An 18144-nucleotide genomic window follows, 5' to 3' on the forward strand; every position below is an offset into this window, starting at 1 on the left:
ACAAGCAGATGATAGGGAAAAAACTGCAGCCAGTGGTTAAGGTGTAACAGAGGGTCAAAATCAAAAAAGGCTGCCGAATACAGGACTGAATGCACACAGTATACAGAATAAGGGAGATGATCTTGTGGTGCAGTTAGAGATTGGTCGGTATGACCAAGTCAGGGCTGAAAGAAGATCATAGTTGGGAGCTTAACATCCAACGAAACACATTGTATTGAAAGGACAAGCAAGTAGGCAGAGGGCGGGGATGGCTCTGTTGGTAAAAAATGAAATCAAATCCTTAGAGAGAGGTGACATGAGATCAGAAGATGCAGAATCATTGTGGGTAGAGTTAAGCAACTGCAGGGTTAAAGAGACCCTGTTAGGAGTTTTAAACAGGCCTCTGACAGTAGGTAGAATGTGGGCTACAAATTACAACAGGAGATAGATGTAAAAAGGGCAATGCTTCAACAGTCACGGGGGATTTCAAGATGCAGGTAGATTGGGAAAATTGGGTTGGTACTAGATCTCAAGAGACGGAATGTGTAGAATGCCCACAAGATGGCTTTTTAGAACAGAAGCTTGAGGTCAAGGAAACCGTAAGAGACAGTCATCATATGCTAGAATTCACCCTGTAGTTTGAGAAATAGATAAGGTCAGATGTATCAGTATTACAGTGGAGTAAAGGGAATTACAGAGATGTGAGAGAGGAGTTGGCCAACGTTGATTCAAAGGGGACACTGGCAGGGATGAGGGCAGATCAGCAATGGCTGGAGTTTCTGGGGCAAGTTGGAAGGTGCAGGACAGATAATCCCAAAGGTGAAGAAATATTCTCAAAGGAGAATGAGGCAACTATGGGTGACAAAGGAGGTCAAGACATAATTAAAGCAGAAGAGATGGCATATATATAGCAAAAATTAGCAGGAAGGTAGAGGATTGGGCAGCTTTTAAAAAGCAACAGGAGGCAACTAAAAAACCCATAAAGAGAAAAAAGATGAAATATGGTAAGTGAGCCAATAACATCAAAGAGGATTCCAAAAGACTTTTCAGATATATAAAGAGGAAAAGAAAGGCTGCTGGAAAATGACATTGGATAGGTGGTAAAGGGGGACAAAGAAATGGCAGAGGAAAAGGGAATGCCCTTTTCTCACTGTTACCATCAGGTAGGAGGTACAGAAGCCTGAAGGCACACACTCAGCGATTCAGGAACAGCTTCTTCCTCTCTGCCATCCAAATCCTAAATGGACATTGAAGCTTTGGACACTACCTCACTTTTTAAAAAATATACATTATTTCTGTTTTTGCACGTTTTTTAAAAATCTATTCAATATACATAATTGATTGACTTGTTTATTGCTTATTATTTTTATTTTATTTACTATTTTTTTCTGTGCTAGATTATGTATTGCATTGAACTGCTGCTGCTAAGTTAACAAATTTCACGTCACATGCCGGTGATAATAAACCTGATTCTGATTCTGATTAATTGGTATCTTGCATCAGTCTTCACTGCGGAAGACACAAGCAATATACCAGAAATTTGAGAGTGTCAGGGGCAGAAGTGAGTACAGTTGCTATTGCTATGGAGAAGGTGCTCGGAAAGCTGAAGGTCTGAAGGTGGATAAGTCACCTGGACCAGATGGACGACACCCCAGGGTTCTAAAAGAGGTGGCTGAAGAGATTGTGGAGGCATTAGTAATGATATTTCAAGAATCACAAGATTCTGGAATGGTTCTGGAGGACTGGAAATTTGCAAATACCACTCTACTCTTTAAGAAATGAGGAAGAAAGAAATGAAATTATAGGACAGTTAACCTGACTTCCGTGGGCCTCCCCACCATTGAGCACTGTCGTAGGGACCCCCAGGGACCCATCATCAGGGACCCCCACCATCCAGGACATGCTTTCTTCTCGCTGCTGCCAGCAGGAAGGAGGTACAGAATCCTCAGGACACACACCACCAGTTATTACCCCTCAACCATCAGGATCTTGATCCGGTGGGAATAACTTAACTCAACTTCACTTGCTCCATCACTGAACTGTCCCCTCAACCTATGGACTCACTGTCACGGACTCTTCATTTCATGGTCTCGATATTTATTGCTTATTTATTTATTATTATTTATTTTTTTCTTTCTTTTTGAATTTGCACAGTTTGTTGACTTTTGCACATTGGGTGTTTGTCCTGTTGGGTGTGGTCTTTCACTGATCTTATTGTGCTTCTTGTACTTATTGTGAATGCCCGCAAGAAGGTGAATCTCAGGGTTGTATATTGCAACATATGTGTACTTTGATAATAAATTTACTTTGAACTTTGAACACATCAAAGGCACAGGTTGTTGGTGTGCTGTAAACAACAGACGTGAGGGGTATCAGTTCCAAAGCCCCTCGCTCTGGCTCGGAGTCTCTTCCTGTTTGCGGGGAGGTGGGGACTGGTGAGGAAGGAGGTCTGTAACTTTGCCGACTGCCTCTGAGGAGCTTCAGTGACAGAGTGAGGGGGTCCCCAAGGATCAGTTCTTGGGTGACGCCCCCCCCCTCACGTGACAACATGACGGGCTGTTAACGAGCTCAGAAACGGATTCCGTGGAAAGCCACTGAGCGCAGCTGTCGACAGATCAGCCTCAGAAACAGTGGCTGCCCTTGGCAGACCCACCGTGGGCACGTGAACAGATGGGGGGAGGCACAGCCAGCAGCAATGTTCACCCAGGGGAGACGTCGGTGCAGAGTGTGGATGGAATACAACCACGGGTGCCTCGGGCACACCTCCCCCTACATTCATGGTGGGAGGGGCGGTACTGAGGGAGACGATAGAGGAGTTCATGATGATAAGACGCACAGATTGAGTGGACAGCCAGTGCTGTTTTTTCCTAGGGTGAAAATGGCTAATACAAGGGGGCATAATTTTAAGGTGATTGGAGGAAAGTAGAGTGGGGAGGTCAGAGGTAAGTTTTTTTTAAGACAGAGCATAGTAAGTGCGTGGAACATCCTACCAGGGTGGTGGTGGTGAAGGATAAGAGACTCTTAGAGGCATTTAAGAGACTCTTAAGTGGAGGCAACGCAGTAGCATGGGGGTTAGCACTGCACTGTTAGAACACCAGTGACCGGGGTCTATTTTCCACTGCTGTCTGTAAGCAGTTTGTACGCTCTCCCCGTGACCGTGTGGTTTTCCTCCGGGTGCTCTGGTTTCCCCCACATACAGGTCAGTAGGTTGATTAGTCACAGGGGTGTAACTGGGTGCCAGAGGCTCGTTGGGCTGAAGGGCCTGTACTGAGTTCTTGGTACATGTGACAACAATAAATCATTTCCAATTCCAATTAAGACCATAAGATATGGGTGCAGAATTAGGCCGTTCGGCCCATCAAATCTGTTCGGCCATTCCATCATGGCTGATTTATTAGATTATGAGAACACTCAGTCCTCTTTTATTGTCATTTAGAAATGCATACATGCATTAAGAAATGATACAATGTTTATTATTCCTCGCAACCCCACTCTCCTGTCTTCTCCCCGTAACCTCTGACACCTCGATTAATCCAGAAACTATCAATCTCTAGTTTAAATATACCCAATGACTTGGCCTCCACAGCCGTCTGTGGTAATGAATACCACAGATTCACCAACCCTAGCTAAAGAAATTCCTCCTCATCTATGTTTTAAATGGACATCACTCAATTCTGAGGCTTTACCCTCTGGTCCTAGTCTTCCCCCCACTACAGGAAAGATCCTCACCCCATCCACTCTATCTAGGCCTTCCAATAATCGATAGGTCCCAATGAGATCTCCCCTCATTCTTACAAACTCCAGAGAGTACAGACTGTCCTCCAATGAGGTCTCCTTTTAAACTGCTTCCCAGGGTGGTGGTGTGAGGGGGGGGGGGGGATGCCTTCTTATAATCATACCCCCAGTGAGGGATCTCCCTATAAAACAAATAACCAAGCAAGACAAAAGGTGGAGGAGCTTGGTGAATCGAGCAGCAACTGCAGGTGGCAATGGACAGTCCAGACCCTTCATCAGGACTGGGGGATGCTCTATGTTTCCAATGTCTCCGTTCTCCCTTGTGGTCTCACGCTCAGTTTGCAGCCCTTTTCACTTCCAATTAATTCCAATTTCCTCGCTTCCTGCGGCCACAGGGATCAATAATTGGTGCCGGTGGGTCATGCTCCACTGTTTGTCCTGGCAAAGCTCCAGCCGATCTCCAGCACCAGCCCCCAGTTTCCGGTGACCAGACCCTCTCCCTGTCTCCGCCCCCACCTTCCTGGGCCCTTACCTTCCATGATGGAGATGTGCACAGCCCTCCGGCGGGTCCTCGGCACGCTGCTCAACCGTGATCCGTGGGAGATGGAGGGGCAACTTCGACTGGGTACCAGGCCTGATCTGAGTAAGGAAAGAGTTAAAATTCATTCCTCCTTGATACCTGTAACACTAAATGGTTTGAAAGACAAAATGATGTTAGTCTCGTATGTGGGAGTGTCTTGAGAAAGTGCAAGGGCATGATTTGAGAATTTAGTGTGAGTACCAGTCTGTAGCCTCGAGAGTAGATAATGGTGAGGAACATGATTGTTTGGGAAAGTATTAAAGTAAAGGGTGGGGAAGTGTATGAACATATACAGCTTTTGAATCCAGGCAGCTTCCTGGTAAATGTCCTCTTCACCCTTATTAAAGCCTCCACATCTTACTATTAGATCAGATTATGAGGACACTCAGTCCTCGTTTATTGTCATTTAGAAATGCATGCATTAAGAAATGATACAATGTTCCTCCAGAGGCTGAGGGTAGCAGACACCAACAGAATCGACAAACTCATTCGTAAGGCCAGTGATGTTGTGGGGATGGAACTGGACTCTCTCACGGTGGTGTCTAAGAGGATGCTGTCTAAGTTGCATGCCACCTTGGACAATGTCTCCCATCCACCACATAATGTACTGGGTGGGCACAGGAGTACATTCAGCCAGAGACTCATTCCACCGAGATGCAACACAGAGCGTCATAGGAAGTCATTCCTGCCTGTGGCCATCAAACTTTACAGCTCCTCCCTTGGAGGGTCAGACACCCTGAGCCAATAGACTGGTCCTGGACTTATTTCCATCTGGCATAATTTACATATTACTATTTAACTATTTATGGTTCTATTACTATTTATTTATGGTGCAACTGTAACAAAAACCAATTTCCCCCGGGATCAATAAAGTATGACTATGACTATGACTATCACAAAAAAAAAGGACAAACCAAAGACTAACACTGACAAAACCACATAATTATAACATATAGTTACAGCAGTACAGAGCAATACCATAATTTGATAAAGAGCAGACCATGGGCACAGTAAAAAAAAGTCTCAAAGTTCCGATCAACTCCCGATAGTCTCCGATAGCAGGCCGCAAAAGGGAGAAACTCTCCCTGCCATAAACCTCCAGGTGCCGACAACTACCGATGCATTGGAAGCACCCGACCACAGCCGACTCTGACTCCGTCTGAAAATTTCGAGCCTCCGACCAGCCCCTCCGACACAGCCTCTCCGAGTACCATCCTCTGTCGAGCGCTTCCACCTCACCCCGGCTGCCGAGCAACAACCGAAGCCGAGGACTCGGGGCCTTCCCCTCCGGAGATTCAGGATCACACAGTAGCAGCAGCAGCGAAGCAGGCATTTCAGAAGTTTCACCAGATGTTCCTCCGTGCTCTCACATCTGTCTCCATCAAATCTGGATTGTGCACGGCATCCTACTTGACAGATAACAGATATCATTCACCGAAGTGGCCGCTGCGAGCTGTGTTGCGTCGCCATCTTCTCCTCCTCCTCACTATTTCGAAGTGACCAGAAATGAACACAATTCTCCATGTCTGATCTGACCAGAATTTTATAGAGCTGCAACATTACCTCCCGGCTCTTGAACTCAATCCCCAGTCTAATGGAGGACAACACACCACACGCCTTCTTCACCACCCTATCAACGTGTACAGCAACTTTGATGGATCTATGGACGTGGATCCCAAGATCCCCCGTTCTTCTGCACTGCTAAGAATCCTGCCATTAACCCTGTACTCTGCCTTGAAGTTCGACCCTCCAAAGTGAGTCACTTCACGGTTTTCAGATTGAACTCCACCTGCCACTTCTCAGCCCGGCTCTGTATCCTGTCCATGTCCCGTTGTAACCCATGACAACTTTCTACTCTGTCCACAACTCCACCAACCTTCACCTCTAACTGCCACGAAAAGCCACTGAGTCTCACTGTATCAGAGATATTTCTCTGTTAAAAAGCACAATTTCTTTGTACGAGTGGGAATCTTCCCTTAGGATGGGGTCACGACGAGTGCTAAGAGCTGGAGTGAGAAATGAGGACATCAAAGAGAGGGAGAGAGAGAGAGAGGGAGAGGGAGAGACTGGAAAAGCTGTTGGACATTTCGGTTCCCTCCAGCAGTACATTGTGTGCGGTGGTCTATTGATTGGTCAATAAGGATTATTTTGTCTCTTTTAATACTTCATTAATCTTTCTTCTTTCTTTCTGTATTTTATTCTTCATGTAATTCTAGGACGGGCGGGAAAACAGGGCACAGGTCCACAGGGCTGAGAATTGGCTGAGCCACGGTCGAAAATACGGCAGAGGGAGTTGAATTTGAGGGAGTGTGAGGTGCTGCACATCTGGAGGTCTGATGTAAAGGCAAGACACACAGCAAATGACGAAGTGCCATTTCTTTTCTTAACTTCTTGTTAAGTCCAGGCCTCCAGTCCTTGCCAGGGCCAAAGACTGGAAGCCCAGAGGCAACCTGTCCTGCGGCTGGTGGTGTGTGTGTGTGTGTGTGAGAGAGGGAGTGTGTGTGAGACTGTGTGTGAGAGTATGTGTGTGTGTGTGTCTGTGAGAGAGAGAGTGTGTGTGTGTGTGTGTGTGTGTATGTGTGTGAGACTGACTGACTTATTTTGTGTTGTTCTGCTGAATGTGGTGGGAATGCTGTGCTGTCGCTGGAACGTGGGGACACCTGCAGGATGTCCACAGCACACCCTTGGGTTGTGTTGGTTGTTAATGCAAAAGATGCACACTTCAAATGAATCTGGGTCTGAATATGCAGGCAGGAAAGACTGAGTTTAATGCAGCAAGGTGGAACAAACAGTTCATACTATGCTGAACAGTTCTATGTTTGATGTCCTATGGCAGAAGGACAGACAGGATGACGACAGCTGCCAAGCTCTACAGCTCGGACGGTCTCACCATGTCAGGCAGGGTGAAGGGCAGAGGCATCTGGCTGCTCTGCTCTGTCAATGAAACAAGGCCATTCGGCTCCTCTCTCCCAGACTGGCATCCATCCTGATAATCAGTAACTGTAAACCTTTGATGGTATCACCAGTAGGTGCGGGACATGTGTGTGATGGTGCATGGGGAGATCCCGCACAAGGGTCAGAGAGTAGAGAGATAGGGGCTATCAGAGCCAAGAAGGGGATCTCTGAGAATGGCCAGGATATGTGTGTTAGGTGATACAAAGGGTATTGGACAGAATTTGGAGAGGGCCTTCTGGTCAAGATGTTGCCGAGCTGTGATGCCTGGTCAAAGAACACTGAGGCTGTCTACAAGAAGTGGCAGAGCCGTCTCTATTTCCTGAGGAGACTGAGGTCCTTTAACATCTGCTGGACGATGCTGAGGATGTTCTACGAGTCTGTGGTGGCCAGTGCGATCATGTTTGCTGTTGTGTGCTGGGGCAGCAGGCTGAGGGTAGCAGACACCAACAGAATCAACAAACTCATTCGTAAGGCCAGTGATGTTGTGGGGATGGAACTGGACTCTCTCACGGTGGTGTCTGAAAAGAGGATGCTGTCTAAGTTGCATGCCATCTTGGACAATGTCTCCCATCCACTACATAATGTACTGGGTGGGCACAGGAGTACATTCAGCCAGAGGCTCATTCCACCGAGATGCAACACAGAGCGTCATAGGAAGTCATTCCTGCCTGTGGCCATCAAACTTTACAACTCCTCCCTTGGAGGGTCAGACACCCTGAGCCAATAGGCTGGTCCTGGACTTATTTCATAATTTACTGGGGTAATTTACATATTACTATTTAACTATTTATGGTTCTATTACTATTTATTATTTATAGGGCAACTGTAACGAAAACCAATTTCCCCCGGTATCAATAAAGTATAACTATGACTATGACTGTTGAGGTCGTGGCTCAGAATCAGTTATTCCTTTAGGCTCATAGGGATGGTTTTGGGGACAGTGCGGGAGTTAGGGGACAGGTTAGGGTTTAGGGACAGGGATGGGGGGAGTTAGGGGACAGGTTAGGGTTTAGGGACAGGGATGGGGGAGTTAGTGGACAGGTTAGGGTTTAGGGACAGGGATGGGGGGAGTTAGAGGACAGGTTAGGGTTTAGGGACAGGGATGGGGGGAGTTAGAGGACAGGTTAGGGTTTAGGGACAGGGATGGGGGGAGTTAGAGGACAGGTTAGGGTTTAGGGACAGGGATGGGGGGAGTTAGAGGACAGGTTAGGGTTTAGGGACAGGGATGGGGGGAGTTAGGGGACAGGTTAGGGTTTAGGGACAGGGATGGGGGGAGTTAGAGGACAGGTTAGGGTTTAGGGACAGAGATGGGGAGTTAGGGGACAGGTTAGGGTTTAGGGACAGGGATGGGGGAGTTAGGGGACAGGTTAGGGTTTAGGGACAGGGATGGGGGAGTTTAGGGACAGGGATGGAGGAGTTTAGGGACGGTGTGGGGAGTTAGAGGACGGATTAGGGGTTAAGGTTTAGGGACAGGAATGAAGGATAGTATGGGACAGGTTAGGGTTTAGGGACAGGAATAAGAGAGAGTATGGGACAGGTTAGGATTTACGGTTAGGGATGAGGGGAGTTCAGGGCAGTAGGTACAGATGTCAGACTCCAGCAATGCACGAGGACAGGGATCAGGTCAGCAGGTGTTGAGGACAAGGACCAGTGATCCCCATTCAAGGACTGTGGTTGGGAGGCATGAAGGATGAGGGACGGTGGTTGCCAAATGAGGGTGGGAGGGTAGGAAGGGATTTGTTCAGCTGCTATTGTACATTGACTGTGTGTTGTTCTGTTGTTGGGTGTACACTGACTGTGTGTTGTTCTGTTGTTGGGTGTACACTGACTGTGTTGTTCTGTTGTTGGGTGTACACTGACTGTGTGTTGTTCAGCTGTTGGTGTACACTGACTGTGTGTTGTTCTGTTGAACATCGTGGGCACGCTTTGTTGTGTGTTGACACTTGCGGGCTGCCCCCAGCACGTCCTTTGACTGTGTTGGTTGTTAATGCAAACGATGCATTTCACTGTATGTTTGGATGAACGTCTGATGAATAAATATTTCATTTACAGAGCTGGAAGGAAGACATCTCTGCAGTCACACACGACAAGCACAGGCGAGATGTGAGCAGGTCTTTAACTCGGAACTGCTGAGGTGCATGTTCCTACCTGTGAATCTCCGGGGGGCTCCTCTTAATCTTCGCGCTGGACTCGATCACCTCCTTTGCGACTCTCCCACTGAAAGCAGCAACCACAGGACCGGGGCTCAGAGACTGGGAGGTGACGGGTCGTGGCTGAATCCTCCCTCACCAACCCCCCTCCCCCCGTTCTGACTGAGGCGGAGTGGTACAGGTGGGAGGTGTGGCCGTGCCACAGGGAGTGCCACTCCCTCACTCCCCCAGCCACCCGGGGTCATCCCCTGGAGTCTGCACTTTCTCCCTGTGGTATCATGGCATTGGACTGGAGCCGCGGAGACAGTGACCACTGGTCTTGGCTCCGCACCCAAGGGGAAATGGGAACAGCTCCTGATTTTTTTCAACCTGACATTCCAATCTAGAGATAGAAACATTGCAAACACTCAGACACGAGAGATTCTGCAGACGCTGGAACTCCTGTGCAACAGACATAAAATGCTGGAGGAACTCAGCAGGCCAGGCAGCTCCCAGACACTGAAAGGGAAGAGGGACTGGGAATGTGTGTAAACACACAAGACTTGGGCATTGCTGGAAATCCAGGGCAATATAAACAAAATGCTACAGGAACTCAGCAGGTCAGGCAGCATCTATGGAGAAGAATAAACAGTCGATGTTTCAGGCTGAGACCCTTCATCAGACTGGACAAAAAGGCCTTATCTTTGCCCTCCTGCACCAGCATCTCGATGAGCTTCAAGCCCACCATGACGCCGAGCTCTTCTTCCACCACCTCTGACTCCAAGCCTACATCCTTGGCAAGGGCTCCCCACACCCGAACTGAAGGCCCCTCCTCCTGTCTTCAGCCCTCCTCTTCTTCTTGGACACCCCACTCTGGATCTTTCCATCTCTAACCGCTAACAAGACATCAACCATCTCAACTTCTCCGATTCTCCGACTCCACTATGGAGCATCAGGCCATTGTCTCCCACGCCGTCAATTCTGGAAATCTCCCATCCACGGTTATCACAGTTCCCATCCCCTAGACAAGCCCAGAACACAAGGTTGCCTCTTTGGAACAGAGATGAGGAGGAATGTCTTTAGTCAGAGCATGATGGATCTGTGGAATTCATTGCCACCAACGGCTTTGGAGGCCAATCACTAGATATAACTAGGGCAGAGGTTGATAGGTTCTTGCTTTGTAAGCCCATCAATGGCAGGAAAGTGGGGTTGAGGGGGAAAATAAATCAGCCATGACCGAACAGCCCAGCAAACCCAACAGGACAAAAGGCCTAATTCTGCTCCTGTGCCTAAAGGTACCCCCCCATTGCTCGTTTCTACTTTCTACCCAAGATCAGTTTGGATAGGTACGTGGATGGTAGGGATACGGAGGGCCATGGGCCAGGAGCAGATCATTAAGGAGTTTAAAGGGTTTCAGCATGTACTAGATGGGCCGAAGGGTCTGTACCTTTCTAGGACTCTGTAAACCTAGCGGTTCTCCAGTGAAAGGTCAAGTACCAGGGTTCTCAACCCGTAGTCCACCAGCCCCTCTGTTAATGGTAGGGGTCCAGGGCGTAAAAAAGGTCGGGAACCTCTGGTCTAGAACATCAGCTGTTTCTTCCCCTCCATAGATGCTGCCTGACCTGCTGAGTTCCTCCGGCATTTTGTGTCGGTGTTGCAAATAATTTTTTCTTTTCCTGGTTGGGACTTCAGCCTCTATTTTTTGCTTTCACTCCTCACGAAATGAAGTTCACAGTGACCTCTACTTACTGTAACTATTTACCTGTATCGGAACCGGCTCCCCTTGAAAAACATGTTGCTGCTGGACACCGTTCGCACCTGACTGGATTTCTCAAACCTGCAGAAGAGGACAGAGAGCATCAAATCCAGCACTGCCCCCGACCCCTCTTAGACACCGAGACCTCTCGCCCATCAAAATGGTTCACTGATAATCTTGTTAACCCCTAATATTCATCTACAGATTTGACATCTGAGAGTCTGCAGCCAAGGACAGGAAGTAGAAGGCCTGAAATCTGCCAGTCCGGAGCCAAACGCTGGAGGACAGAGGCCTGGAGATGGAGGCCTGGATGTGTGAGTGGGTGGCTGGGAGGGAGGAAAGGGGATTGTTTTGTCGTGGTTTTTGCTTACGTTGTTCTGCTGAATATGATGGGTATGCTTTGTTCTTGCTGGAATGTATGACAACACTCGCGGACTGCTCCCTTAGGTTGTGTTGGTTATTAATGCAATCTACTGTATGTTTTGATGTACATGTCATACATAAAGCAATCTGAATCTGTCGTTTGAATACTATGTTGCCTTTAAAACGTTTCAAGTGTCATCAAATGCAAAATAATTCCTGACCCAAACAGGTCAGGTGACCAAAAGCTTCGTTAAATAGGGTGATTTTCCCGAAGGGAGGGATTGTTGGGATTCAGGAGGAAATTGCTATGGTAGGGTGCCACAGTAATGCAGCAGTTAACTCAACACTTACAGCTCGGGGCATCAGAGCTCGGAGTTCATTCTGACATCATCTGGAAGGAGCCTGTACGTCCTCCCCATGGAAACAGTGGGTTTTCACCGGGTGTTCCCGTTTCCTCCCACAGTCCAAAGAACCTGTCAACCTCTGCCTTAAATATACATAAAGACCTGGCCTCCACAGCTGCCTGTGGCAAAGGATTCACCATTCTCCGGCTGAAGGCCGGCCCTCTTCTCATTGCTACCATTAGGGAGGAGGTACAGAAGCCTGAAGGCACACACTCAGTGATTCAGGAACAGCTTCTTCCCCTCTGCCATCTGATTTCTGAATGGACATTGAACCCCTGAACACTACCTCACTATTTTTTTTCCACTTTTTGCTCTACTTGCTTAATTTAACCTTTTAAAATATATATATACTTACTGTAATTTACAGTTTTTATTATCATGTATTACAATGTACTGCTGCTGCAGAACAACAAATTCCACGACAAATGCCGGTGATATGAAACCTGAATCAGATTCTGAAACATACTTAGGAGGGGTTTAGACAGGGTGAATGCAAGCAGGCTTTTTCCACTGAGGTTGGGGTAGACTGGAACTAGGTTAGGGTTCAAAAGCGAAATATTTAAAGGGAACTTGAGAGGGATCTTCACTCAGCGGGTGGTGAGAGTGTGGAATGAGCTGCTGGCAGGAGTGGTGGATGTGGGTTTGACCGTAACATTTCGGAGAAGTTTGAATAGGTATAAGGACGGGAAGGGTACGAAAGGCCACAGTTCGGGTGTGCGTCGATGGGACTGGGCAGAGTATAGTTTGGCATGGACTAGATGGGCCAAAGGGCCTGTTTCTGTGCTGTAGTGTTCTGTGACTCTATGGCTGTATTAGGTAGGCAGGCAGAAGGGAAAGGAGGGGGTGGGGACGGTGCTGTTGAGTGGGATGACATCAGAACACTAATTTGAAAACAGTTTGGCTTGGCAGATTGTGGTGCTGTATTAAATCAGCTTGGGGCAGCTAAGAGCAGCAGTGGGCCGGGAATATTAACGGGAACTGCTTGCGTGCCTCTGAACAGTGACAGTGACATAGGGCATGATTCAAGAGGGGAGCTGAAGGTGTCTGTAGTGCTGCAGCTATGGGGTCTTTAATCTACAAATAGACTGGGAAAGTTAAGTGGTACAAACAGCGTAGAGGACCACTTCCTGGAATGTGTGGGGGGTGTATTTCTAGATGTTGAGGAGCTGACTGGGGACAGGCAGTTTTAGATCTTTTTCAGAAAAGGTCAATTAATAACCTTGTAGGAAACTGCTTCCAGGAAAGAATATCATAACCTGATAGAATTTAATGTTCAGTTCAATCTAGAAAGTGACTCAAAATAGGAAATAGGGAACTGTGAATGTCTAAGGGGCAAATCAGCTGGGTTAGACTGGCAAACCATGTTAAAGAGTGTCGGGGGGAAAGTGCAGGCCTTCAAGGAACTAATAATGATGTGTGATACATAAATATTCCTTGGCAGCAGAAAAACTCACTGGGAGAAGTGACCAGCCATGGAGTAGAGCAGTATCATTGCATCGTTGTGTGGCAAGGCATCGGACCGCAAGACCCTCCAGTGGACAGTATTATCATGGTCTCCTGGCCCCCCCTCTATTTGTGACATTTACCAGGGGCATTAAATATGAAGGGCTTGACACATTGTTGAGGATCCCTACCTCCCATCCAAACAATCTCTTTGACCTGCCACCATCAGAAAGGAGGTACAAGAGCACCAGGACTAGGACTGTCAGACTGGGTAACAGCTTCATCCCTCAGGCCGTGAGACTAATAAACACCTCCCCACTATTGAGCTCTCGCCACTAGGACAGCGACCTGTTTACTGTTTACACGTGCTGCACGCTACACGCATTTTGAATCATGTTTTATTAACTTAATTATGATAATATTTTGGTGTATGTGCAGTGTGTAATAGATGTTTTGTGCACCGGGGGAACATAGTTTCATTTGGCTGTTATGTATGTACAGTCAGATGACAATTAACATGAACTTGAACCTTGCTTGGCGTTGAAAACTCGAAAATGGTATTGAGTATAAGGGCCAGTAGGTGAAGCAGGAAATCCAAGGATTGGAGGCATTTCTGAATTCAGCAAAGGATAGCCCAAGGGTCGATAGATATGAGAGCAAACGAGGGAAAAACATAAAAATGGACAGTAGCAATTTTATGAGCACATAAAAAGGAAAAGGAAAAGACTAGTGGGGGGGAGGGTAAATGAGCATCTCTTACAGATAGAGGCAGGAGAAATTATTGTGGAAAACTAGGAACTGGCAGAGGGATGAAGAAATTGTCTTCATAAACACCAAAAAGTGTCTCCAAAGGTCCAGTTCAAATGAGTAAATAATGATTTCTGATGAGGAGGGTAAGCCTGAAAAAGGCAAATCCCCAGGGCCTACAGGTCCACAACCCAGAGCTTAGAGGATTTTCAGCTTTTTATGTAGCAGATCTCTCTGATTTATTTATTTATTGATCAATCGAGATACAACGTGAAATAGGCCCTTCCAGCCCTTCGAGCCACACTGCCCAGCATTCCCCCAAATTAATCACAGCCTAATCACAGGACAATTTGCAATGGCCAATTAACCTACATCCTTGGACTGTGGGAGGAAACCGGAACACTCGGAGGAAACCCATGCAGTTTTGGGGAGAACGTACATGTTCCTTACAGTCAGCAACGTGAATTGAGCCCAGGTTGTCTCTATCGTAAAGCGTTGTGCTAACCACTATGCTACCGAACCACACTCTCATTTACCAGAATGAAGGGTGATCTCACTGAAACCTATCAAATATTGAAAGGCCTAGATGGAGTGGATGTGGAGAGGATGTTTCCTATGGTGGGGGAGCCTAGGACCAGAGGACACAGCCTCAGAATAGAGGGACGTCCATTTAGAACAGAGATGAGAAGGTATTTCTTCAGATGGAGAATGATGAATTGGTGGAATTCATTGTCACAGACAGCTGTGAAAGCCAAGTCATTGGGTGTATTTAAAATGGAGGTTGATTGCTTCTTGATTAGTCAGGGTGTCAAAGGTTACAGGCAGAAGATAGCAGAATGGAACTGAGAGGATAGTAAATCAGCCATGATGGAATGACAGAGCAGACTTTATGGGCTGAATGGCCTCATTCTGCCCCAATGTCCAATGGTCTTATGAACAGAGCAGAGTTATAAAAACATGGGGTTCTGGTAAATGAAAAGAAAGGCTGTGTTTTCAGAGACACTGATACTCAGAAGGACCTGGGTTTCCCTTCCACACAGCTCATTGAGAATGGACATGCTGGAGGAGTGGGCATTTAGGAAGTCAAAGATGGTCTCGACAAGATGGGTGCTGTTGTATTGGGTTGTGGATTTGTTATTTTGCCTGTAGTTTGACTTTCCTGTGCTTTTCTGTGTTTTTGCATAATCGACTACACACACGATTATTCAGGAATTTGCCAGCAGTTACACTTGCTGCTGCATTTTTCTGGAATCTTCTTTACTTCGGTGGTGATTATCATATTATCTGAATCTGGCTATCTGTGATCACTGGAATCCTGTTATCAGTTGTCTGGTATGAGGAGACCATGACTTCCCACTATTGGGAAGAGTCTTTCTCTTTCTTTAATCTCTTACTACACTTCTTCCTTTCCTCTGCTCTGGTGACACTCAATAAGATGATTGGAAACAGGTTTTAAGCCTCATTCTTGCCTTCTGAAGAACCATGGATCGCCGAAATGTCAGGATCCAGTGGTGAGGAGAAGATGATCCCCCCCCCCACCCCCCGCATGTGAGAATTGAGCTCCAGGACTCATTGTTGAAAACAGATGGGGTGAAGTTTCTTCCCTTCTCTTCCACGAGGACGACAGCACATTCTGTACATCTTCACAGTGGCAGAAGTCACTCAGTCAGCAGGAATATGAAGTTGCACAATTCTGATTTGATGGAGACGGACGTGAGAGTACGGAGGAACATCTGGAGAAATTTCTGAAATGCCTGCTTCGCTGCCGCTGCTACTGTGTGATCGAGAATCTCCGGAGGAGTAGGCCTCTGAGTCCTCGGCTTTGCTTGTTTTGGCGGCCGGGACGAGGTCAAAGGCGCTCGGCAGAGGATGGCGCTCGGGAGGCTGTATCGGAGGGGCTGGTCGGAGGCTTGAAGTTTTCGGACGGACTCAGTCAGCTGTGGTCGGGTGCTTCCAACGCATTGGCAGTTGTCAGTTGTCGGTGCCTGGAGGTTTATGGCAGGGGAGTTTCTCCCTTTTTGCCGCCTGCTATCGGGGACTATAGGAGTCGATCGGGACTTGAGACTTTTTTTTTACCATGCCCATGGTCTGTATCAAATTATGGTATTGTTTTGCACTGCTTTAACTATATGTTATAATTATGTGGTTTTGTCAGTGTTAGTCTTTTTGTCCTGTTTTTGTGTGATATCACTCTGGAGGAACATTGTATCATTTCTTAATGCATGCATTTCTAAATGACAATAAACGAGGACTGAGTGTCCTCATAATCTAATATTTTAACCAGAGCAGAGCAGGTTTGAGAGTCCAAGCGGCCACTCCATCTCCCTATGTCCATGTGGTCATATCGTCACATGGAAGGAGATGGGAAGAGGTGGAGAGGTGGGGAGAGATGTGTGTGGGGCACAGCACTGAGGGGCTGAGTGGTCTGCCTCAGCTTTGAACGTTGGAGAATCAGAGGTCTGTGCGGGCAGGAGACATGAGGGATAGTGACCGCCTAGATACACGAGAGAGCGAGTCGCGAGTTTGGGGTCGCATTATCCGCAAACCCAGAGTTCGAAGCCTGGCGACGCGGTCCCGTACTGGGGTCAATATTGATGATCGAAGCCCTAGGATCAATTGGAAGTCTGGAAGCTGAGGACCGATGACCAAAGTCCTGGGTCTGTGAGTTGCACTGGAGGTTGCCTGCCCTGGGGTGAGTGAGTGAGTGGGTGGGAGGGAGGAAAGAAAAGGGCTTGTCTTGCTGTTGTTGTTGTTAGTGTGGTTCTGCTGAAAACTGTGGGAATGCCATGTTGGCACTGGAATGTGTGGCGACACTTGTGGGCTGCCCCTGGCACACCCTTAGGTCATGTTGGTTGCAGTTCACTGCATGTTTTGATGTCCAGCTGATGAATAAATGAGTCTGAATTTGAGCATTTCACTAAGTAAACGCACTCACTTGTAAAAGGCTTGATTCTCCACTCCGCACTTCCACAGGTGTTTACAAGCCTCAGGAGTTGGGGCAAAGTAGGTCAGAATGATCTTTGATTCCTGGTGTGGAGATGAATCACACAGTGGTTAGAATTTCAGATGCAGCTTTGAAACTCACAACCACCTCCCCCCAAACCCCCCACTCGTGTTGGGGAGAGACCCACGGGGTTGCTGACCGCGAAAAAGAAGAGGCGCTGAGCAGACGCAGACCCCACGAGGGGCTGAGTGACAGCTGAGTCAGAGAGCAGCCTCCATTATCTCGCAGGCTGATCTCGCCATGACACAGAATGTTTCACATTTTACTGTCAAGGGAGTTCCTGGTCAAGACAAGCGAAGGCGAGTTTCTTATCGTGTGTGCAGAGGGGTACAGGGTAGAAGGAGAACATTGCTTACAGCAGCCTGACAGGCACGTAGATACGGCCAGCACACACAACATGAAGTATACCCTAATTATACCACAGTGAAAAGACAGCACAAAATAAGAAATTGGTGCAAAAAAAAACAGTCAGAGACAAGTTCGTGGCAGTGCAGAGGTGGTCTGTCGTGGTGGTACATGTTGGAACACAGATTAGACAGCACAGGCCCTTTGGCCCACAATGTTATGCCAACCTTTAAGGCTACTCTTAGATCAGTCTAAACCTTCCCTCCTACATGGGCCCTGTTTTTCCATCATCTTTAAGAGTCTCTTAAATGTCCCTAATGTATCTGCCTCTACCACCCCAACCCCCACCCCCAGCAGTGTGTTCCACACACCCACCACTCACTGTGTTTTAAAAAAACCCTATTCTTTCCATCAATTGCCTTTAAATTATGGCCCCTTGTATTAGCCATTTCCACCCCAGGAAAAAGTCTCCAGTTGGCCAGACTATGCCTCCGATCAACTTGTACACCTCTATCAAGTCACCTCGCATCCTCCTTAGAGAAAAGCTTGCTCAACCTATCCTCATAAGACATGTTTGGAGGCAGGGTTTGAGGGTCGGCACAACAATGTGGGCCGAAGGGCCTGTACTGTGCTGTACTATTCTATGTTCTACGTTCTCTAATTGAGGTTGCTAGGGTTAGTACAATCCCAGGTTCTGTACAACG

The 18144-nt window shown here is 47.4% G+C and overlaps 1 protein-coding gene across 4 annotated transcripts in view; it reads right to left on the reverse strand.

Annotated features, from left to right (window-relative positions):
* The window catches only part of frmd5a (FERM domain containing 5a), a 183745-nt gene that overhangs the window by 14672 nt on the left and 150929 nt on the right, over positions 1–18144 (reverse strand). For 3 of the 4 annotated variants that reach the window (XM_072277680.1, XM_072277677.1, XM_072277678.1), the window contains 4 exons: positions 17027–17118; positions 11141–11215; positions 9398–9466; positions 4247–4353 (listed from right to left, as the gene is read on the reverse strand). In XM_072277680.1, coding sequence (XP_072133781.1) covers positions 4247–4353; positions 9398–9466; positions 11141–11215; positions 17027–17118 — 343 coding nt within the window. The remainder of the gene's footprint in view (positions 1–4246; positions 4354–9397; positions 9467–11140; positions 11216–17026; positions 17119–18144) is intronic. The other variant, XM_072277679.1, reaches the window with a different exon arrangement.

The sequence above is a fragment of the Mobula birostris genome, chromosome 14 (assembly GCF_030028105.1).
Source record: "Mobula birostris isolate sMobBir1 chromosome 14, sMobBir1.hap1, whole genome shotgun sequence".
Taxonomy (NCBI): Eukaryota; Metazoa; Chordata; class Chondrichthyes; order Myliobatiformes; family Myliobatidae; genus Mobula; species Mobula birostris.